We start from the raw sequence: 24,918 nt of genomic DNA, 5'->3' as shown, positions 1-24,918 counted from the left end.
TTATAAACCGACGCCCAAATTTTAGTTATAACGTACTTGCATTTGCTAATAATTTAATAAATCATTTATTTTATTTAACGAATAATTCACATTTTTCTAGTACTTATGTATATATCTGAGGTGTTTTCAAATTATGTATATTCAACATATATAATGTTACCTTCTAAAATCTTGTCAATTATTCTTTGAATATAAGAATAAAAATATTCATTAAAACTATTATAAATTAGGTATTCCACGTATTACACTAATTATAATAATGTATAAAACAAACACAATATAGAAAATAACTGTAAAATATTCTTTCCTACCGATGCAATATTTTCACAATTGTTATAATTAGCACAACATTCCACGGTGGATAGGCCTTCTTCACTTTGTTTATGAATGTAAACTGAAAGCCGTTATCAAAACGAAGTAAATCTGAGAGTGATATATTCGTTTACGCATGTTTAAGTTTAACCACACCAAGATCGAAATGTTGCTTCAGCCTCACTTGAAATGTAAGGAACTTGTTATTGTATGTCGTGTGTTGCAAGATAAATGACTCTCAATCTCCCAGACGACAATATCGTCAGCGATTATCGTGTCAGTTCGTATCGAATATTTACAGATAGCAATAGTTGCAACATCAGCCGAAGGGTCTAGGACGATTTGGCACCGGACAACTGGACGCCACGGAATTCGAAAATAAATAGACGTTAGGTACTTATAGGTACTTTAAAAAAAATATTTAATATTGTTATTTATATTAAATGATTATATTATGATTTAATAGTTGGTGAGAATGTAAATATGCAGACGTAAACAATGATTTAATCGTGCATATGTTTAAGTTCCAACGAATAAAGAGTTTTTTATTTTATATAAAGCTTTAGGCATGGTAATTTTCAATCCGCGACAAAGAATACATTATGTTAAGAGTAAATGAATTCAAACTACTAAGTAGTAGATAGAAACTGATTAAACTTTGGTGCTATTAAACTTTGACCGGCGACACCCATCAACCTTTACTATAGAATGTATATTCTAAATATCAGAAACAAATAATATATAATAGATGATAGTAGACGTTCACCTGTTCTATATTTTCCAGCATGCCCTTGGACGTGTCCAGCGGTCATCTGTCCCGTCGAAACTAAGAGGAGACACTTTCCGCCCGGCTTTCGAATCTGGGCGCCACATCGCGATCCCTGGCGAAATGTTTGCCGCTCCACAACCTTCGCTTAGACTACTAATCAGGGTTCCTGATAAGGGCAGTACTCTGAATTTCAGGGCGCGGAATTACATTGAAAAAAAAAACTATTGTATTCGAATCGTAAAACAGACGGTTGTAAGACCTCATTGGCGTATGGTTTCCACTGCAATATGACCCACTTGCAAAATAGAATGAGTACGTGTCCGGAAATTTGCACGTTTGCAGTTGGCCGTATCACAGTGAAATGTTGTAGGTATCGGAAATTGATGGCTGTATAGTTTTGGGATCAATACATGTCTTAATAAAACACTTAGAAACTACGCAATAAAAACTACAGGAATACAAAGGAAAGGCAGAAGAAAATATGTAAGTTAGTAAATTATAAATACAATTATATTAATATACCTACTTAATATATATTATATTTATATTAAATTCTGGAAAGTGCTTTTACTGCAATCGGGTTCGTATTTTCAATTACGTAACTTTATAAAATACACGACAGACAGACGGTTTTTTTTTTTCAAATTTGGCCAAACAGCTCTTGTACCACGACTTCCACAGGGCTTATGGAGATATATATTGTAAGAAAAAAGTATGGAGAATAATAATGCCCTATTGATTGATCCTCATACTTGTTTGATATTTGGAAAAATAAAGATTTTTTCCCTTTTTTAATTTTAGTGAGATTGACTTGTTTCAATGTTTTTTTCATACACAATATTGTTATACCACACAAAGAAAAATAAATTGCACTGAAAAAAATCAAAACCTATTAATTTGGTAGATATATTATGCGACGTTGTATTACTAAAATTCTACGTTTTACGTTTCGTGATGTCATATTCTTATCTAACGTTCTTAATTTAAAATTATTAAATGAACATTTATATAAAAAAAAACCATTTCTTTTATTCAATGAATAATTCACAAGGTTTTGAGAATGTAACATTCCATTTATTGAACATACAACTTGATATATATACCCACCGGAAAAAATCGTATTTGAATAAAATACGAAACTCGACAGGATTGGGTTCAAACCCTCATTGGTGTCGCGCCATTGTTGTCGTGCATTGACCAATTATACTACGAACCTCCTATCTAATTAGGACAATTTAAACTAGTAGGTCATACATGAAATACTTAAATATTGCGTTATTATTGACTATCGGTTTTTTGTGTATTAAATCAAGGAATATTAATTACCGACGCCCGGCTCTCACCAAATAACGTCTACATTTTTTTTAAATAAACTATTTCTTTTATTTAATGAATCTGTATAATTATAAACTAGTGGGTATATATCTGAGGTGTTTACAAGTTATGTGTGTTCAATATATAAAAATGAAAACGTGATCGATTGATTCGCATATTTTTGTCTTTGCAATTATATAACTTTTCAGTGAGAACTTTTTGAAAATATCGTTCGGCAAGTGTGGTAACCCTGCTAATGCATGCTCTAATCTCGAAAGTATTACGTATGAAGTCCCCTTACGTAATGGTCACTTCTTTCCTTTAAATTTATTTTTATGGTGAACTTCCATTTTCTACTTGGTATATTATTAACGTGCTCTGGAAATATCCCAGTCGAGTTGGCATTTTACTTTTAATGTCGGTTGATATTGCGCATATTATCATTCTTGAATACATTGTTATTTTTATAATACCTATATATTATTCAGATTTAATCAAATCTATTTTTTCGTTTTACATTACGTGTTCGAGCATATCGGCCTAGACCAGTGATAAGCAAGAATTCTATTCACGAGGGCCAAATTAAATGCCAAAAACTTCTTTGAATTCACTGCTCTTACATTACCTTCCTTCATTAAAAAAAAAAGCTTTCATGATGATAATATGAAAAAGCTCGCACGGATTTAAGACGCATTCAGAGCTTAATCTCTACTTAGACTTCCGTCAGCAGAAGTAGATCTTGATTTAACTACCTTATGACAATACATTATTACCAAAATATCATTTGATGAGTGCTAAATGCTCGATTAAATGAGACATCGACTGCTTTATCTGCAAACCGGCTAACCTAGGCAAATTGTTCAGGAAGCAGAAAAAACTTAATAATTTAACTATCTAGAGGAATTTATCAATTCCAAAAATACAATTAGATTGTTTTTATTTTTACAAATAAGCTGCACTATGAATTACTATACTATTTAACTTCCCTTTATATATAAAGAAAATTTATATAAATGTCTGAGTTATTCTATTTATGATATTGGAAATTTGGCACCTGCAGTTGGCTGTTTTCAATTAATGTAAATTTATTTTTTAACATATTGTGGACATTACAAATTACAGTTTAAGACGTTCACAACATGATATGAAACATTATTGTATAGAAAAAAGTAATAAAACGATAAAAATGAAAATATAAAAAGAGAATAAACATACAAAAACCGTGAAAATATAATTATACAATCTATAGACGTTCAAAGAAGTACACCGAGCTTGCTAAGGAGACCATATTTTAAGAATTTATAAAATAGCGTCCAACTAAACTCACCCTCACGCAAGTGGAATATTTTAACACCCGAAGCAATTTGGTTGAACATAAGAACGATAACGCATTTATTTATAGGTTTAATGATTTGAAATTTAAGTGTGAGCTTAGAAAACATGCTTTATAACAAAATGCCATAAAAATCTCATGTTTGGTCAAAAGTGCAGTCGGCTGGTTTGCAGATTAAGTAGTCGATATGCTTGCCACAAAGCTAAGTTTGTTTCCAAATAAATACTCCTCGTGTGAAGAGAAATGAAGATAGCTGTGTCTAGTTTGATTCCAAGGTTCAAATCTCACATGACACGGAGGGAAGTACAGAGCACGCAGGTAGTTTGCGCGAGAGCCCCACTTGCTGCGTTAAGTGGGTTTTACGCCTTAAAGTTATTAAACGTTCCTAAGATGGTACGTCGTCATCCGGCAAGTGGATATTTTCATATGATTCACTTGATTCGTATTGCGTTCATTACCACGCGGAAAGAGTGTCTTATTGGTCGTTACGTAAAGTAAGTTCAATTTATTTAATCGCAATTTCAATTGGTTGTAACGAAATATTGGCAGTGACGAAATAAATTCGTTTCGCGTTCAATTTGTGTCGTGACTGAAACAACTTACTATTGTTTTGTCTGTCAAAACTACCGTTTAATAAATAATTTTTAACTCTATGAAATTAATTTGTGTTGGTGATGAATGCTTCATATAAAAATTCATTATAATTAGAAGTTTATTAGTCTTATTACAAAAGCATTTACTTTTCGTATTCGTCTGTACCTACCTACATTTCTCCTTCTTCATGAAAAACCTCGTTTTTATGACATACATATATGCGGCGTCCCAACCGCTCTCCATCACCTAAAACTTCCCTCAACCTTCACACATATTTTTCAGTTGAATCAGTCGGTTTAGCATTTAGTGCCTACATACTTTGCGTGTCCGGTCATATTATCAATTATCTTCGAAACATTGCAGCGGAGATCGCCTTCAGCAGGTCACCTATATTGATACTCACCCCGATAGGTGGGTAGACTCTTGGCTGTGCTAACTTTTAGAGCGAGATATACAGTTTTGACTGTTTAGACGGCTAACTTATTGTAACAGTTATAATACCTCAATACAAACATATGATAAACTACCCTCGATTGCCGCCGATAGCAGTCTTTTGTATACAATAGATGCGCGAAATAAATTTGCTGATTGCTTGCTTCGAAATTTGAAACAAATATTGCAGACTTATAAAAATATCACCTTTAGCTAACAATTCCTGGGGTTTATTGTAAATGTGGCCTATCGCTGATGATGTAATGTTATAAAATATTTTATTATCCATAACTTTATTAAGTATGTAAGTAAGGGGATTAATAACTATTTTAATCAATCCGATGTATTGCCACCAAGAATTGACAGTTAACACAGTTTAATAAAATTAGTATTTTCCCAGTTACCTACCTATATGTTTGCACATTATTTAGTTTATAATTTAGAGTTTATCCACATAATGGAGGAGAAGATATAATGCTGAGCTCTACGGGCTGTACGAAGATTGCAGTTCAATCAATTAAGATTGGGAGACTAGTTCTAGAGTCTAGACTAAGGCTAGGTCATGTGCACCATATGAATGACAATGAACCGGCAAAGAGAGTGATGTCCAGCAATCCAATAGGACGTAGAAGAAGAGGGAGGTCAAAGATTCGCTGGTTAGATGGAGCTGCCAGTGACTGCCGTATTCTGGGGGTACCAAATTGGAAAGCGGCCACACTGGATAGGGACAGGTGGAGGGAGCTATTGGAGGAGGCCAGGACCCACACCGGGTTGTCGCGCCCCTGATGATGATGATGATGATGATGCTGGTTATCCACATAATATGCCACGCCCTGATGAAGCCTGATATAATGCAGATGATAAGGGCAGAAATTTATACACCCTTTAATAATTTTCAACGAATTTTCTTTTTAATTAAAAACGTAATTTGGACAGAATTGTAAAAAACTGTGTGACGATAAAGGACTATGTCAAAAGTATAAAAATCTTTTGATGTCATTTATGGACAGGCATCTTTTGTTTTATTGATAAACTCGCTTTTCCGTGCACGTACCCATGCGATATTCAAAAGCTTTGTTCACCAACAAATGATTATACATACTCAGATGTCACACATTTATGCATTATGTATATTGTATTGTCTCGTTGCAAAGATAGCCGATATGGGATCGTTTAGTATAGGTTTGTGTATACTTCAAAAGCATTGTTTAGTGAACGGCACTTAGGAAATGGATGCGCCTTGGTACGGGAGGAAATAATATATCGACTGCATCGCTCCTGCTTCTATCTGAAATATTGTTTATTTACATTTCGCATTCCCAAGTGACCGACAGCCCTTAACTGGATGTGTATATATTATAAGATTGCTGGTACTTCGATGTGAATGCTTTTACATACCATTTGCTACAGCAAAGTCAGTAAATTGGCTGTATGTCTCTTTTCAATGCTTTCGTAGTTGGACTCATTTTTGTATATTTTTCTAGAATCCCCGCTGTATATTTGCACGTTAAAATATTATGATGTCAGCTTTGATTTTAATATAAAATCATAAGTAGAATACGTTTTTATTTGTTTTTGACAACAGGTACAATGAGACAAACGTGCAAAATATTTTTTTCATTTTAATCTACAATATTTTAGTTACTGCCTAATATAATTAATAAAATAATCGATTGTTTTAAAATTATTATTGAAGGGAACTTGTAAATGTAGTAATTTGCTTTATAATTTTACAATGTATTTATATCACTAAATGCAAATATTAACTAATACTTTGTAGATATCTTCTATATAGTGCTCTTAAGTACGTGCATGTCTGATGATCGTTGGATTCGAAGTTGGAATATGTATGTCGCTTCATTTATAAAATATAAAAACTCTAAACTACATGTAGGTATGCGAATTTTTCAGTTACCGTATTGGTAGTGTACGCGACTGGTAATCGTTATGACCGTGTCATGTCTATTTTTATTTCGTTTTGTAAAATAGATGTGGACAGAAAACGATGCGATTGTTAGAGATATGCCCTGGCAATATACTCATTATCGGGTCATCTCTAGAGTTGGGTATTTCCCGAGAAAATCTCAATCTTGAGATTCAGAATTTCCCGAAATGATGAAATTTTGAATTCTCGAGATATCGGGAAATTTTAAAAAATACCTGTAAAAAATCCTAAAATCAGTGTAAAAACAGACAGTAGGAAAACAAAAATAATTCAAAAAAATACTTATTACAATAGAATTTCAAAAAAACACAGACTGTCAATCGCTGCGTCTGACAATAGCGTACGTTTTTGACACACAAAATTCCCTGATGTTGAAAAATTGCGCTCATCCTGAGTTGAAGTTGGCTTAATTGTGTTAAATGCCCCGATCAGTCTTTGAACGTTTCATGTTTTCTGTGTACTTTTTTCATATAGAAAATTTGTTTTTTCAATTAATATTTGATATTAAAGAAATCCCGAATCTCGAGAAAAGATTCTCGGGATCCGGGATTTCATGTTAAAAATCTCAATTCTCGAGATTCGGGATTGAAAATCTCGAAAATTTCTCGAGAATTCCCGTCGGGAAATTCCCGAAACCCAACTCTAGTCATATATCTGTGTGTGTGAAAAGAAAGTGAGATATTATGTCGAAGTCACCGCTTTTCAAAAGAGCCAGAAGAGGATTGAGTTTGAAACAATATTGTATTTTTATATTCCGTGTTTTTGTGTAAAATTTACTAATTCCGAGGCATTGATTCAATTCGTCGTTTTTTTTATATACCTATATTACATGCATTATTATTGTTAATCTGGCGTATTTTACTCATATTAAAAAAATATATGTTACCTTCCTTTTTTATTAAAGCTTTATTTCTTTCCGATTTTTAACGTCCTCAGCAAGTCAGTCTTAGAGAAAATGGTGATATAAATAATTCTATTGAGTAAGATGAATCTGTGTTTACGAAATAAACCCGTAGAAATGTATCCAAATAGCTTGCACGCAAAGCTCTTTAAATCTGACAAATGGAAGGGAAATGCAACAGTCTGCAACATAGTGCTTTCTGCAAGACGACGTAGGAAATGCATAGCATATATACGCCATATAGATAGACTATCCTAGAACACGACATTACTTAATAATGTATGTATGTACGCTTGGAACATGTACAATTTATATTTATATGCATACCCAGTTGAACATTTATTTGGCTTTTCCTGTGTATACCTACTATATTCTTCTTTGTAGATATAATTGAGTGTCTCCATGATTTGTATCATATTTACATGACCAGTATCTTAATTAAGTTTATGAATAAAAATTACTACTATTGACAATATAACAGACAAATCTGAAATATGCCTATTAGAAAATATTTTTCAATAAATATTGGTACAGAGCGGTACCCGTGTCTATGGATTGCAATACCGATGTGCCGGTTTCAAAATACCAACACTGGTATTTTCGGTATTAAGGCTATACCTCAGCTGAGGCATGGTCGAAAAAGATCGTTACTAGGCGATGCGTGGAATGCGGGTCGCGGGTGCAATGACGTAAGCCGAACGAAATATAATTTGTCATAAAAGTTCAACATGCGTCCTTTTTATGTCATGTTTATTATTATATTCGTAATAATAATAGTATATTCATTGACATGTTTTCTTTTTTAAGTACATACGTAAAGTTTTTTAGTCATCTTTACACGATTTATGAATATTTTCATCCGACGCCATGACAAAATGAATCGACGTGCAGACGCCTCGACTATCGCTCTCCGAATGACAACGCGGCCGTAATTTCGTTCTACATACAGTTGAAAATTATTTGCCGTTTCACTTAAGCGTCAATTACATTGAGCTACTTTACGAGCTGTTTGTTGGCGAATTTGAAAGCGGGCGATTCAGCTATTATGATTTGATGATTACACACAAAACTTTCCATTCGCTGAGAAACCACAAGCCAGCGACTATTTTGACAGAATGTAGTTCGTTTTTTTACCGGGATGTTGCTACTGCGCTCTACTGCGCAGACGCAGTAGGCCCACACGCCGGCGTGTAGCGTGTAAAGTTGACCGGCTTTCAACTGTTCTCGGTAGAGTATTTACAACCTGCTTGTTAGCTTGTTCGATGATTACACTGGGCGACTTTACAGGCAGATTATAAATTCGCCAACAAACAGCCCGTAAAGAAGCTCAATGTAATTGACGCTTTATGTACGCTCTTAAGAAAGCAGAAAAATGATAATACCGTTCATCAAAAATGACTGACTCACCCGACAAAGTGAATAACAAAAAAATCAACCATATTAATTTTGGACGTAAAAGCTTTCGACTTCGGTTTTTGGCGAAATTTGGTAAGAGCTTAATATATCTCTGTCGTCTTCTTAGTTTCTAGACGTAATTATCTTTTATTGTGTGCAGAAAAGTTGTAAAAACAATTAAAATGCCGCCAAAGAATTGTCGTATGTTTTTAACGAATACCGGTATTTAATAATATGTAATACCGGAAGACCGGTATTAATGTATTCATTCGGTATTGCAATCCCTAACCACATCCACTGGTTTCCGGCAAATGCACTAAACTAAACCGACTAAACCAATTAAGTCGTCTGTGTCACACATAATCACGACGAAATTAACTAACAACCTTGCATATACTATAACTACAGCATCAAAGCAATGAGTTACTGTAACCTTTTTTTTGAATCAGTAGGTATGTTTATCACTAGTTCGGTAACAGTGTACAATCGTTATTTCTTGAAAAGTTTTTTCGAAAGAAAGAAAAACATGTGTAAGTAACTTTCTTTTATTTTGTTGCTAAAAGCCTCTTACTTCTAGGAATCTAGCTCCCTACCGATTTTCTACTTAACAACTACTGAATAATTCTACCCGAAAATACTTAGTTCTCAGTACTAGTTACTTATACTAACAATGTTTTTTTTTGTCTTTAGAAATATTTTTTTCTCTACATGGTACATTAAAATTGACCTTCGTTTTAATTAACTAATATTTTTTAACAAATCTACAGGTACAGAAAAGGTACCGTTAATAATGACGTCCATTATCAATTTGTTTTCCGGCAATAGTAATTATTTGTTAATAAGCCAATGTCAATATTTTTTTGTTTTTTTTTTAACTACTTACTTAATTAATTAACCGATCAACTCAATAATTATCTGCAAGGAATTGTTCTTACAATGTCTTATTGTTTCATTGGTCAGCTACGTCAGACTCAAATTATGTACTTATCTAATTTTACTAATAATATTCTAATTATTGAACATGTTCCATTCTTAAATCTTGTGAATTATTCGTTAAATTAAAAAAATAGTTATTTCAAAATTATTAGCAAGTTCAAGTTAGTTACAACAAAAAATCTTGGAGTGATCCGTGACGTCGGTTAGTAATTAAAGTAATACCTATTTTGATTTACAATACAAAAGCCCATCGCCAATAGTAATTCAATCGTGAAAGTGGTTCAAGGAGTATTAAGAGCCATTAGTTAAAATTTGTCAGCATTAAGTATGACTCCTTTAGTATCGTGGTTATATGTGCATGGGTGCGATACCCAAGAGATGCAGGTTCAATTTCTGCGGGGTGTCTTACTTTTTCAATTTTTTTTTCTATTGGTTTATAATATATTTTCTTATGGTACGTTTACATCTGACACTTATACCGTTATACTTATTTTATGTGTCTGACATAAAAATTCACTTACTGTTTACACCTGCATGGATCTGACATAAAATGCTCGTATACTTCTCGTTGAAATAAAGTCTCGACACTTTATTCAATGGCAACATTTGGAATAAATATATGCGGTGTTTACATATGGTATTGTAACTTATTCGGACACTTATTTCGTATACTTCTCAAAAACGTTATGTCAGTTGTCAATATGGGAATGTTAAAAAAGAAAGCAGCGAGTGTTATTATTTTCTATCTTTCTATAAGTCTTTTGGCAACAAAAAGGAGGAAAAAATGGTCTAGATGGATGCGGGAATGGATTCAGCGACGAGAAGAACTAGGTGCCTTCCGTTTAATGTCAGAGTTTAAAATCGAAGATCCAACTCAATTTGTTAACTTTAGTTTGCAAGATTGGACCTTTTGCCAAAAAACAAGACACACAATTCAGAAATGCGTAGAAGAACGATTAAAGTAACATTGCGATATCTAGCACTTGATCGTCATTGCATATTCAATATAATATTATCATAATACCAGTGCAGGTGTGGGCCAAAATGAATTAGGTAATACCATTTGAAGCGCATTTTTTCTTCACAGAGTGCATCAGAATTAATCGTATGTGCCGAGAACAAGCGATATTTTATTTTCGAACAAAATCCATAGAACACGGCACATCCGATTTATTTCTCATTGTCTATGATTTTTGACAGATCGCTACAGTACATTTATTAACGTAAACGTTGGGCATACATTCATGGTGTACCTATGATTATTGATTGTTCGTTGTTTTAGAAATATACATATGCAATTCACTAGGTACCTGTCAAACTACGAACAATGTGTCAGGTACTTGACATAAAAGTAGACGGTGGTCCAACTTCGGTGATATATCGCTCCAAGTTCGAACTTGTCGAATACGCGGTGTTTACATTTGCGTATATAAGTAGATTGAATAAGTGGCAGGTGAGAGTCGACACACGCAAAATAAGTGGCAGATACAAATATACTTACTGTTTACACTTAAGTGAATATGGTGTCATACATAAATATGACGATATTAGTGTCAAATGTAAACGTACCATTAGTAGTGTTTTCAAAATTATGTATGTTCAATAATATTATATTCTGTATGCAATTTACTATCGAGATTTTCACTAGACGTTTAATTTTATGTCCGAAAACACACAGTAGAAAAGTTTAGATAAGTGTATTAAAAGGATTAGTTGTGTTATTCATTCTACTCGTAGTATAAAAAACTTTATAGTACCTTACGGAAAATACATAATATAATGCAAATATTTGTTATCCAGATTGAAGTTTACCGTTTGCACACCGGATCAAAATATTTTGATCGTTGATGCAGGTCCGCCCCAAAGAACTCGGCTGCCCTTATGCGATATTACAAAAATAAAAGAGTTGACCACACAATCCTGATTAAAATGCACTCACATATATTGTGCAAGCTATGTTTTTCTAGTGTCTAAAGTATCTAAATAATATGTAATATAGTCGTATCGTGGCTCTGAATTATGAATTAAGATGGTAGTGCTACTTATTCATTATTTTCGAATACGATCCGGTAACCTGTTCATAGTAGATGAAGATTTTCGATAGCATATTTTTTTGAAACATTTCACCATATTGCATTTGAAGTATGAGCAATATCTAGCACTACCGTCGAAGTTTAAAGTTTCGTGTTACGGCTTTACTATTATAGTGGGCCTTGGGACGTTATGTATGAAAATATACAATTGAACATATTTTAAAGTGTTTATTGTTTAGTACTTTGTGACAAATATTCCCTGTGTCCATGCACACATGTTTTCATCCCCCGCACAAAAATATTGTAAAAGAAAGTTTCCTTTGCCAGATTTTAGTTTTGCTAGAATGCACGAAACCAATCACATGTACAATTCTTCGATTCATTTCTCGGAAGGCTACTAATACCTTAAAAATATAAGTTTTAATGAAAAATTGTTTGTGTGTGTTTGTGGGGGGGGGGGTGGAAGTTTACCGCACCGGGTAACACCAACCCTAGTTACGCCACTGCTCAGATGCGTTGATGATCCGCACACAATAGAAAACCATTTTTTTTATTCAACGAATACTTACAAGATTTGACACTGTAACATTCTATAATAATATGTTGAATATACATCATTTGAAAACACCTCAGATTATAATAGATTCAAGTCCTGTCGGGCGTCGTATTATTTGTTTTAAATAAAAAGATTTTTTCTAGTATGTATATATTTATATATTTGAGGTGTTTTAAATATATCCATATTTAATTAAAGTTAAGTAAAAGAAAAATAACGATAATTTGGCCACCCTTTAAATTCGGTCGCCCTTGTTCAATGCATATTTTGTACATATGGAAAGTGTGGCCCTGCATTTGCGTTCAAGAATAATTAATCTAATTTATATTTGTTTCTGTGTGGTGGGATTCTAATGGTTTTGTTTCATGTTTTTTTTTCAGTATCCCGTCGCCGACTGAACGAATACATTGAGCACTATGAGCCGCTGCGCTACGAGACTCGCGGCGTGCAGGAGTCGCACGCGCGGGCGCGACGATCCGTGCCTTCGCCCGGCCAGGCCCACGCGCACGCCCCCGTCAGCGTGCGATTCAAGGCGCACGGCCACCACTTCCATTTGAGACTGAGGAGGGACCTTTCGTCGTTCAGCGACAATCTTCACGTGAGTGTCTGTGTGTTGTTATGGCGTCCGCGATGACCGAGTGGTGACGTATCCGCTTGGTGAGTCGAGGGTCTCGGGTTCAAATCCCGGGTCCTGAACATGGGCCTAATTTGTTAAGCGAGTGACTAACATCCATTCATCAAACATGTTACGAAACCGTGAAGCGGCAAAGATACTCTGTAGGCAAATTATTAAGATTTATTATTATTATAATATATTAGATTAGAAAAAAATTGCTTAGATTTCGTATCCTTTGATTTCGTATAATTTGTAAGAAAATACGTATACTTAGGAAAATTAGCCGATCAAAAAATGGCAGATAAATCAAGCTTAATGTAATATTTAACACGTTATGAATAGGTAATTTGTACGAATTTTAAAATAAGTAACACTTTTACCTTGTTCCTACAAATTTTATTTCTAAACAAAGGTTCAAAGTAGATTAAATCGGTGAATTTTAAATATTTATTCGGAATCAAAACAAAATATTGTTCATCATACCCTATTAAGGAAAATAAAGGATTGATGAAAATTCCATTCCATTCGAATTTAATGCTTTTCTGCCATTTGTGAATCGGTCTAATAGTTTCGGCCAATTCTCCGTCGTACAAATTGTTTTTTGTACACATTACTCGTTACCTAGGTTAGCACGAACTGACTGAAGAGTGCGGCAAAGATTATTCGATTTCAATGGGCGACTGCGTTAACTATTAGCAATTAACAGTAATTACCTTGCGAATATTTATTATACCATGTAATTAGGAGGATAATTAAAAATCCTATCAACATTATGTTCAGAGGAGCGTACAATTCGAATCGTTTAATTTTACGCCTTCTACATAAAATATCAATATTTTTTTCTTGATATAGGAATATTTTCAAAGACTTGTGTAGATTTTTTTCTCACGTATTAATTAAACTTTGGAATCGAATTACCCAACTTAATTATCCAGTGACTTTGATTCTTTCAATTGTCAGCTCCTCAATTGCGTGTAGTTATGCAAGAATGTAGCCAATCCACAATTACCTATTTGGCTAAAAATGAGTTGCCGTGCTTGACATTATGTCACTTTTCAAAAATCGACCCTCTGCATAAATCACACACTATCCATAAATCCATAAAGTAAATTTCACTGATCGCAGAATATGACACCTACGATTTGTAGAAAATTACACTAAAATAACACCGAAGACACGAAAATATTTTACAGTTATTTTATCAAAAGTTATTCACACACACATAGATTTTTATAGTATTTATTATTAAAAAAAAAATGTAAAATGCTGTACCAGTACAGGCGTGTAGTTTTAAATAATCACACCTAACAAAAAATAGCCTATTTCTCTGTTTGTGTTCTTTGTTGACTAGTTGCTTTCTGCATAAGTAAAGTATGCTTAATAATTATAGTTCGTTGTAGTGATTAGTAGTAGACGTAGTAGCCCACGGTGGCCGCGCGGCTTAAGCGTTGGACCATAACGCCGTGGGTCCCAGGTTCGAGTCCTGGGTCTGGTACGTAGGTACACATATTGTTTTTCAATTTGTGTGTGTCAGGGTATGGACCTAATAGGTTGAGCTAGTGGCTGACATCCATTTCTCGTAAAAAAACAAAATCTGTCAATGCAAACCTCTACTCTGTGGAAGCCCATATGATCCTATTAGGATCGGACATGGTCGAAAGAAAAGAAAGAAAGAAGTAGTGATTCTACTATTTTATATTATTATATACGTATTATCGTTGTTTTTATTTAATAAAACGCAATTTTTTTTTTTGTAGTACTTATTCCACTTTTAATCAAGAGATTAGGACCGGTTTCGTCCGCCTCAGAGGGACATTTTCACAACAAAATAAAACGTATAATCGTTTGAATATTGTTTTTAATTGATAAATGTTGTTTTATATTAAGCACTAGGTAAGTAGGTATCTACATTATCATCGTAAAGTGAAAAGCGTTTCCAAAAATTACGGAATTCATACAATTTATTAATAATGCAAGACGAAACAAAGTTACGGCGAAATGTCAGGTTTAGTAGACACAGTCTTGCCTGAATTGTGAGACCGTATTATAATTTATGAAGAATGCGAGAGGTCGTGCTGTAGTAGTTTGTCTTGGCGAAATCTCTCGTGCAGCTTTAAAGGTGTATCATTGTCGTGCTTACGTTTCCAGGTGGAGGGTCCCAGCGGGAAAATTCAAGACGTAGACACCTCGCACATACTTCACGGGGACCTGCTCGGTGAGTTAAACCCATGTTTAATAATTCTATCTCGTTGTTCGTGGACACGTTTTTTTTTTACATACTTATGACTACTCTAGGAATAGCGCCACTGGAAAAGAAATTGTGATGGAAAGTCTTATATAGTACGTCGTAACGATGAGCATTATTGATTCATGTTGCCATGGAAACCACTATTTACTGTCTACTGCCAAAATAATGAACATGCCATAATATTAATTGCAAAATATGATAATACGTCGTGGCAATTTTTCTATAAATTATTTGAATGTATATTGAGATTGCTCACAGAATCAAACTGGAATGGAGCGTCTGAATAGTATCTTCAGAAGTGACCTCTGTGGTAGTGTGGTAGGTAGGTACTAGGGTGGGTCAATAATTCCTTAGAAAAAAGCATTAAAACCGTTTTTATTTTTGTATTTTTTTTTTATTTCTCAACATAATCTCCTTAGAGCTCAATACACTTGGTTAGACGTTTCTCAATTTTTTTTAAACCGTCAGAAAAATAAGTTTTCGGAAGGTCCTCAAAATAAGCATTTGTCCGATCGATGACTTCTTCATTTGAAAAAAAACGTTGTCCACTTAGCCATTTTTTTAAGTTTGGGAAAAGGAAAAAGTCACTGGGGGCTAAATCTGGCGAATACGGTGGGTGGTCGACCAATTCGAACTTCAATTCTTCAATTTTAGCCATTGATCGTAAACATGTGTGAACATGGGCATTGTCCTGATGAAAGAGGATTTCTTTCCTGTTTAAATGAGGCCGTTTTTCTTCAATTTCGTTTTTTAGCTGGTCCAATAAAAATGCATAATAATTCCCTGTTATTGTTTTTCCTTTTTCCAAATAGTCAACGAAAATAATTCCACGTGCATCCCAAAATACAGTAGCCATAACCTTACCAGCTGATTTTACGGTTTTCGCCTTCTTTGGACATGGTTCGCCTTTCGCAATCCACTGCTTTGACTGTTCTTTCGTCTCGGGAGTATAGTGATGTATCCATGTTTCATCTACAGTCACAAAGCGACGAAAAAATTCATCCGGATTGCGTTGCATGAGCGACAACAGGGCTTTAGAGGCCACCACCCTATTGCGTTTATTGTCGACTGTGAGCAAACGCGGCACCCATCTTGCAGAAACTTTTTTCATGCCCAATTTGTCATGTAAAATAGAAATGACGCTACCTTTTGAGATCCCTGTAACCTCAATTATCTCACTCAACTTTAATCTTCGGTCACTTAACACCATATCGTGGATTTTATTGATCATTTCTGGTGTAGTCACCTCTACAGGACGTCCTGAGCGTGGTTCATCCTTTGTTGATGTACGACCACGTTTAAATTCATTTAACCAGTTATAAATAGTTGCAAGTGAAGGAGCAGATATGCCGTGAACTAAATCCAACTCATTTTTTATTTCCTTTGCTGTTAACCCTTTTATATTAAAATGTTTAATAACAGCTCTAAACTCAATTTTCTCCATTTTTGTAAACAAGCAATTTTTTTTTTTAAATGTACGAAAATAAAAAACAACAACCCGACCAATCTGATTGAAACTTCGCAGCATACTGAATCGGTAGTGCCGCTGCATGAAAACAAACCGCTTACAGTACTAGTCGCGCCACCTGTCGGCTTTTCTAAGGACTTATTGACCCACCCTCGTACATAAGCTGCACTCAACGACCGAAAACACTGTGGTTTGAGGAACTTATCGATTTCTGCGGATATAACGGTAACCAAAAACTAAGGGTTTAGAAGAGTGGAAGGAGCTAATGGAGGCCTTCATCATATGTGAACGGCGGAAAAAGTGTATGTTTTTCTACTGTAACGCGTCCTTCATAACCAAGCAAATGTTGGCGCCCTATGTGTTGAAATACCGACACTGTGTCCCATAGACGACAAACATTTGTTGGCCAGCGCGAATGTCGCACTCTACACAGTGGTGCGCACCACGTGACCACAAGCATATTTGTCTGACTTGGTTATTATGTAGATCCACAATACAGGAAGTCCAATTTTGCCAATATCAGCAGGTAATGAAGTTGTCTTGAAAGGTTAATAGATTTTTATAACGTCATAGCGGGCATTTTTTATGATTCTCACCAAAATTGACACTTGTGTTCAGTATTGTTTGGCAAATCATCATGGAAAATACACAGTTATACAGCGTACACAAATTGTAATGTTTGTGATGTTAAGAATCCAATAAGTCAAAAACGTATACGTACCTACTGCTGAAAATATCGATGTTGTGAATCAAAATATGTATAAAAATCCAGAACAATCAATTACACGTCGTTCTCAAGAACTTAGACTTTTTTATGGAACTACCTACATGGAATGTCCTTCATAAAGATTTGCATTTGAAGGCGTATAAAATATACAATTAACAAAAAACTTAAACCGATGGACCATTTTGGGCGTCGAAGTTTTGCTGAGTCGGCTTTATTGCAACTTGAAACAGAAAAAATCGTCTTCGGCTATTAAGTTTATTTTTGGTTAAAGATCACAATTAATTGTCGAATTTGGAGTAATGAAAATCCACATGCTATTCTTGAAACAGTTTGTATGGTTGTGTAATTGAACCGTATTTTTTTTGAAAACGTAAATGGCAATGCAGTTACTGTCAGTGGAGGACGCTACAGAAACATGATTACTGAATTTTTTCTGGCACGAACTAGATGATTTTGATTTGGACAATAATTTGTGGTTCCAACAAGATGGCGCAACATGTCATACAGCTCGTGGCACAATCAACTTAAGGGCGGACGGGCTCAGCGTGGGTCAAAATGGAGCTTTTTTTCTATTTTCAAAGCATGATCCTGGACATACCTTAAACGTTGTAGATAATCTATTTATATAATTTGAAGCCTTATTATCCTTTATATTTATTTTACACATTTGATGACTGTATAAAGTATTTTTATTACATAAAATAGTATTCTTTTAAACCTCTCGCTCTAATGTTTTAGAATATAGTCATATTTCAGTACATAAATGTGCAGTGGTGTTAAGATTTTTTACATTTATTAATTTTTAAACGCATTTATAAAAACATCAGTATAATTTATATCGACATTATTATAGTGAAATATTTACGATAAAAAAATATATTGATAATCTCTGTGATCCCAAATTTGACAAGAATTAGGCATTTTATTATTCAAAAAATGGGCAAAATTAACACATTTGAAGATAATTCTAAAGATCCTAATTATAAGCTATGTCTTTGACCATTCAAGTGTGATAAATATCCTACGAATAATGATTGCTTTATAATAATTATTGACCTAAGAATAAGGTAGTATTTTTTTGAAATGCGCCATTTCTTTTGGCATTCTCCAGTGGTTAAGCTACAACATACGGCCGTAGCCATAAATTGACAAACTATAATTGAAGTAGGGAGTAAAATGATGTTAACGCGCGTGTTTGAACATGTACCCAACCGAAATTTTTTTTTTGTTTTTTTTTTTAAACGGATCATGCTTTGAAAATAGAACAAAAGCTCCATTTTGACCTACGCTGAGCATGTCCCCCCTTAACTTATTGAGAGTTAAGTTAAAAATATATATTTCTTATTTGATAACCCTTTATAATGCGGATTATGTGGGCCTTGGAAACCTGTTAATGCCCACTGCTAATAATATGATTGCCATAATATTTGGGAAAATTTATAATAGTTTATGGCAATGAATTATTAATTTAAACCATGTTTTCTACTTGTTCGATTGATTTGGTTTTCAAATATTGGAAATCGGAAACAAATATAATATTATTTATTCAGTCCATAGCTGGATTCAAAGCAAACAACAAACGATGGTTTAGTACTCGTATTAATAAAAACTGTGGAAATGTTAAATATTGAAAGCCTTTGCTTTTAACGTGATAGAATATAAATGAGTAAATAATGATAATTTCTTCGAAATATATTAACATTATTCTGTTTGCTCATACATAACATACTACATATTTTAAAATAACATTATTTAGTAGGATTAATATATACCTATCAGAGGTTTTCAAATTGTGAAAGTTTTATAAACTAGCCCGAAAATGTACGATTTTTTTTATTTGAAACTTCAAATTTAATCTACTATTATGAAGATAATTTTTCTATGCGAGGTTCATACCATTTTCCTTTCAATAATTCGTCGAACGATTATTTTCCGACTGCATTTATACAAGGCATGCTCGCTTTTCACTTTCTTGAATCTCGTAGGTCACTTCTATTCTTCAGACATTTTTGCATTCTCCCACGAGGGATGGTTTCCAGTTTTGACGTTTTAAATAATTCGAATTTATGTGCACTCGTCAATTACCTACGTGGTCACGGCAGCCATGACCTCTTCTGGGTCAGAACCGTTTTCTCGAGTCAAGCTATTAGGCACAATTAACGATGAGTACGAGACTAGTCAATGCGCTCCACAAATGCATAGATATTTTCAGTGATATGCTGTGTGTTTAATTTTGAAATTTTATTATACTTATACAATAAAAATAGTTGATGAACCACGGTAATTTAATGTGTATATTTCAAACTCTGTTTTCTTTCTGCCATAATACAATCTTAACCTATCATACTGCTCTTCTCTTATCACAAACATTCAATTGTGAAGAATTGATTCTCGCCTGTAACAGTCGTACGTGTGCAACAAGTTCGATCAAGGGCGATCACTCCAAAATTTCTTGAAGGTCCACCGGTTGACTGCGACAGACGTCCAGCAGCCCTATGTTGTAACTTGTGACATGAAGTCACCCGACGACATGACGTAATTGTGACGTATGTTCAATACACGCATCGAGGCGAGCCGCCCAATGCACACGGCTCACCCATAGATATTATTATTCTGAAACACCTATTTGTGTATGAAGACAATGAATAACGCCAGTATAAGAGTAGCGTTAATTTCTCGAAGACTATTTACTCACTTCGGTAGTACGTCACAATGATGTCATATGACGTCATGTCGCCGGGCGACAAGTTACAACATAAGGCCCCTGGGCTAATATAATATATGTTAAGATCCGCCAGAAATAGTGCACACTAAACTTTGTCAGTCTTGCGTATTTGTTTTCTTGTTTCCATTTAAATAAGACTACAGTTTACAGACGGTGTTGGTTGGTTTTTAAAATTCAATTTAACTCTGCAAAACCAAGCCATAATAAATAATAGTTAAGAAATACTCGTCTATCTATAAAATGTTTAAAATTATGCATGAAATCATACATAACTTTGGATATTTTATAGATAGAATAATATTTTTTATTTATAATAGTTTGGCTTAGGCTAAGTTTAATGAATTAAAAAACATGTACCTACAGCATTTGTATATTAGATATTATGTATTATTAATCCATCGAAAAAAATAAGTACCTACGAATGAAAAAATGCGCACAGTTTTGTCGTTTCGCCCACAGTATACCAAAACTATATGGTTTGGTTTAGGCACCAACACCATCTGTAAATAATTGTAGTTTTAGTTCAATAAAAACAAATACTAGACTAACAAAGTTTAATGGGCACTTTTTATGGCGGATTTTAACGGCCTACCTCCAACCTTCGCTACTGATCTGCAGGTATATAAAGATTTAGCAAATAATATGTAAGTGATATCATTTTTCTGATTTAATCAACATCAGATCGTTTTTTCGCATAAGTTTAGTAGGCGACTTTGCGTATTTTTCATTTCCGGTGTTGCAATAATAAATAAACAATATTGTTCGTTTTAATTTAATTATTTCGCTAGCTTTTTATTCCCACGCTTTCGCTACTCGGTGAAATACTCATTATTTCCGGTTTCCGGGGAAAATTAAGATTAATATTTTTCAAGTTACATGACGTTTCGTCGAGGCTATAGATAACATTCCCGGTACTTTAAGGCTATACCTCAGTTGAGGCACGCTCTAAAAAGATCGTGGCTAGGCGATGCGCGGATTTCAGGTCGCGGGTGCAAATGACGCATGCCAAACGAAATATAATTTGTCATATAAATCCAACATGCGTCCATTTAATGTTCAGTTTATTGTTCTATTAGTAACAATAATAATATATTCATTGACACGTTTTCTTTTTCAAGTAAATGGGTGACGTTTTTAGTCATCTTTCCACAATTTAAGAATTAATACCCCCGTCGCCATCACGAAACAAAGTGACGTTTTCCCAGCTTGACGTTCTCCCTCCGAATGCCAGCGAGTCCAAAATTTCGTCGCGCCTATAGTTGAAAATTATTTGCCGTTTCACTGATGGATGATCTTAAGGGCTCTTACATGTAGATTGTACGTACTTACTCAATTTCGTCGTATCACATTTCACCGTTCACAGAGTTGTCGTACCGGAAAAGGTGGCCGTATCGCATTGAGTTAGACAAAAATGACACGTTTTTCGTGGAGCCTTGTAGACAGGTATTCCAATTTTATTTAATTTAGTGAAAACAATATTTTGATATTGATTGGTATCACGCTGTCATTATTATCAGATGTTTTGTAGGAACAGTTTGATTCTCTTATGGGCACCTACTTGCTAACCTTCTGTTGAATCATTTAGAATTTTATTTATACACATATATACGTAATTTTCTATTTCCTATTTTCTGCTATTTTCTCTTGTATTCCCGTAGTTTTTATTACACATTTTATATTACATGGAAAAATATCATCAACGTGAAATTAAAATGTACCTTTACTATTATCGATACACTTATGTAGATAGTTAATTTAATAATATAAACTATTTATATTATTTATCTAATACCTACCTTAATTTAATATACAAAAACCGATAGCCAACAATATAACGCGATATGATAAGTATTTCATCTAAAAATTACCAGTTAAAATTATCGTAATTAAGTAGGATGCCTGTAGCTTAATTGGATAAAGCACATTGGCGTGATACCAGTGCTTGTACGAGTTCAAATCCCGTCGAGTTTCAAACAGGGATTTTTTCTGTTAGGTAGGTATATATCTAAAATGTTTTCAAGTTATGCATGTTCAACATAGTTAATTGTTCAATCAAATTCATAATATGTATTAATTTGTATGCGCAGACCTAGGTGTATATGGGTAGAGATCGTATATTATGCATGATATGCTCCGTCTTTAACAAGTCAAAGCTTACAACATATTTTGGCGTCGATTTGTTCCTTTGAATAACAGATAATTTAATATAACTTACACCAGTATTGTGCCAAACGTATTTTTTTAGTGAAACACGTATTTCAGACATCAAATATTGATATTACATAAAATAATACCCTTTTGGCGGGGTCTTCGTTATATTGAATTTGAGGCTTCGTTTACGTTAGCATTGTATAATCTACTTCTTCACGTGTTCACTTATATCCTTTTATTCAAGTATTACTTTTCATGTTTCCACAAATAGCACTCGTAACACGGCTGTCTTCGTGATACCAGATCATATGATGTACCATGATAATGTATATCGTGAGAATAACATATTTGATAGCACCATTAACATTAGTCCATTTTTTACAACGTTTTTCTTACCTCGTATTTTATTTGTCCAGTACAAATCTTGCAATCGATTTTTAACTAACTTCCCAACTAGTTAGACATTTGAAACTTTTAGAATATATCAGAACACGATGCCATTACATTTTTTTAATACTTTTAGCCATCTTTAAGTAAAATTGAATTCATTTTCAGTTAATTCTGTTTTGTATGAAAAGTTATTTCGACACCATTATTGGTTGCTAAGCGGATTGTCCTAGCAACTAAATTATTAATATATACGTGCGTTACTATTGAAATCAAAATGAAATGTCAATATGACATTTCAGTATTCTATGATCGTTTAAGCTAGTCAAGTCAAGTTTATATGATTCAACAGAAAATTTAAAAACATTGTATATAAAAAATTCTTTTTATCTTGTAATTACGAGTATCATTTATTTTTTACTGATATAAACGGATTGGTAAAATATTTATAATTATTTTTATTAATTGAATTTTCCTATTGCTTAAACGTTCACTATGTTATTGAATAACATTTCTTATTATTAATAATTTTGCAAGTAATTAGTGTGGCTTACGGGGATGGTGAACATTTTTATGGTTGGATGCCAAAAATTGTATGTGTTTTCGCTAAAAAAATCCTTACATAACCAGAAACAACACGTTGTTGGGCCTTCTCGCCAAAAATGAGATGCTGTACATTTTTTTTAGTTATTTCTTAATAAGTCCACTGTAATACAGGCTCCATTGGCGAGCCAAAATTCTGAGGACTATGAATCGTCCGATTTGTCTATGCTCTGCTACTGACTAACGGACGATAATCGCATAAAAAAGAATCTGTCTTAAATCACCGGATTGCCGGTTTCTTTTTACCACGTTTTTCTTAGCTCGTATTCTTGTTTGTCCGGTGGTTGTTTATCCAGTACAAATCTTGCAATCGATTTTTAACTAACTTCCCGACTAGCTAGACATTTGAATATTAACTTTTAGAATATGTCAGAACACGGGGCCAATGCATTCTTTTAATATTTTTAGCCATGTTTAAGTAGAATTGAATTAATTTTCAGTTAATTCTGTTTTGTATGAAAAGTTATTTCGGAAGAAATCCGTAATCCAGTCCACTATTATTGGTTGCTAAGAGGGTGGTCCTAGCAACTAAATTATTAATATATACGTGCGTACTATGGAAATCAAAATGACATTTCAGTATTCTATATTTGTTGTAAAATAGCAAAACAATGATTTGTTGATTTATGCTTATTTGTCCTAAATTATTAATACATAGAATTGTCAAGTTTATATGATTCAACAGAAAATTAAAAACGTGGTATATAAAAAGTTCTTTTTATCTTGTAATTATCTGCCCTTCTTTGAGAAAATTTCTTCAAAAAAAATCGACCGTTCTTGGTGAGTTTAATATTATAACTTACAAAGTTCTGCAGTTCTTCGCGTGTTAGCAGAATTTTCCGCGAGCTAAACGTGATCATTGTGTTATAATTTATAATATACATTCAGTTTGTCGTAACGTCAAGTAACGCGCGACAATGTGTTATGTCCTAACTTTAAAAATAGACTGACATATTCTTGTACAGTATAACCTCGTTTTTACGTGCCCGGAATTCACGTTTTCCCGGAAATTGCATGTATTTTTTTCAGTCCCGATGTATTTCAGTACATTTAATACCCGCATTTACATTTTTCTTTCCCGCGATTTACGTCGGAAATATTCAAAATATGCAAGTTACGCGCGCTTGCTTGACAATGATTGGGTCGTGACATTCGAACGGCGTAAGGTGAGAATTACATAACAAAAATGCAACAAACTAATATACATGATTTTTTTAATAAAAAATTTAAAAAAAAATCAATAAAAATTTTAATTGAATGTTGTTTTTTAATAAAACGTTATTTTTTTAGAATCATAAAATTTAAATGTTCTTTTATTCAATACCCCCCTTTTACATTTCCCTCCAATTAGGTTTTTTTCAGTCCCTTAAAAAACGTAAAATAGGGGTTATACTGTATTTGTTTTTAGCGTTTTCTTTCGAGTAATTATGTGTGTTTAAGTCTATGTCTTTCTCTTCCCTGCATGGTAAGCTG

At 33.7% G+C, this 24,918-nt stretch overlaps 1 protein-coding gene across 1 annotated transcript in view; it reads left to right on the top strand.

The window, feature by feature from the left end:
* kuz (zinc-dependent metalloprotease kuz) overlaps positions 1–24,918 on the top strand; it is a 513,598-nt gene that overhangs the window by 357,636 nt on the left and 131,044 nt on the right. Inside the window, exons 2-3 of the mRNA XM_085950375.1 lie at positions 12,901–13,118; positions 15,285–15,351. Of these exons, the coding sequence (XP_085806501.1) occupies positions 12,901–13,118; positions 15,285–15,351 (285 nt within the window). The remainder of the gene's footprint in view (positions 1–12,900; positions 13,119–15,284; positions 15,352–24,918) is intronic.

This window comes from Rhyacophila brunnea, unplaced genomic scaffold (assembly GCF_057557595.1).
Source record: "Rhyacophila brunnea isolate RB1 unplaced genomic scaffold, BYU_Rbru_1.0 scaffold_10, whole genome shotgun sequence".
NCBI classification, from domain to species: Eukaryota; Metazoa; Arthropoda; class Insecta; order Trichoptera; family Rhyacophilidae; genus Rhyacophila; species Rhyacophila brunnea.
The sequence above is the reverse complement of the archived record's forward strand: the minus strand, read 5'-3'. Positions and strand labels throughout refer to the sequence as shown.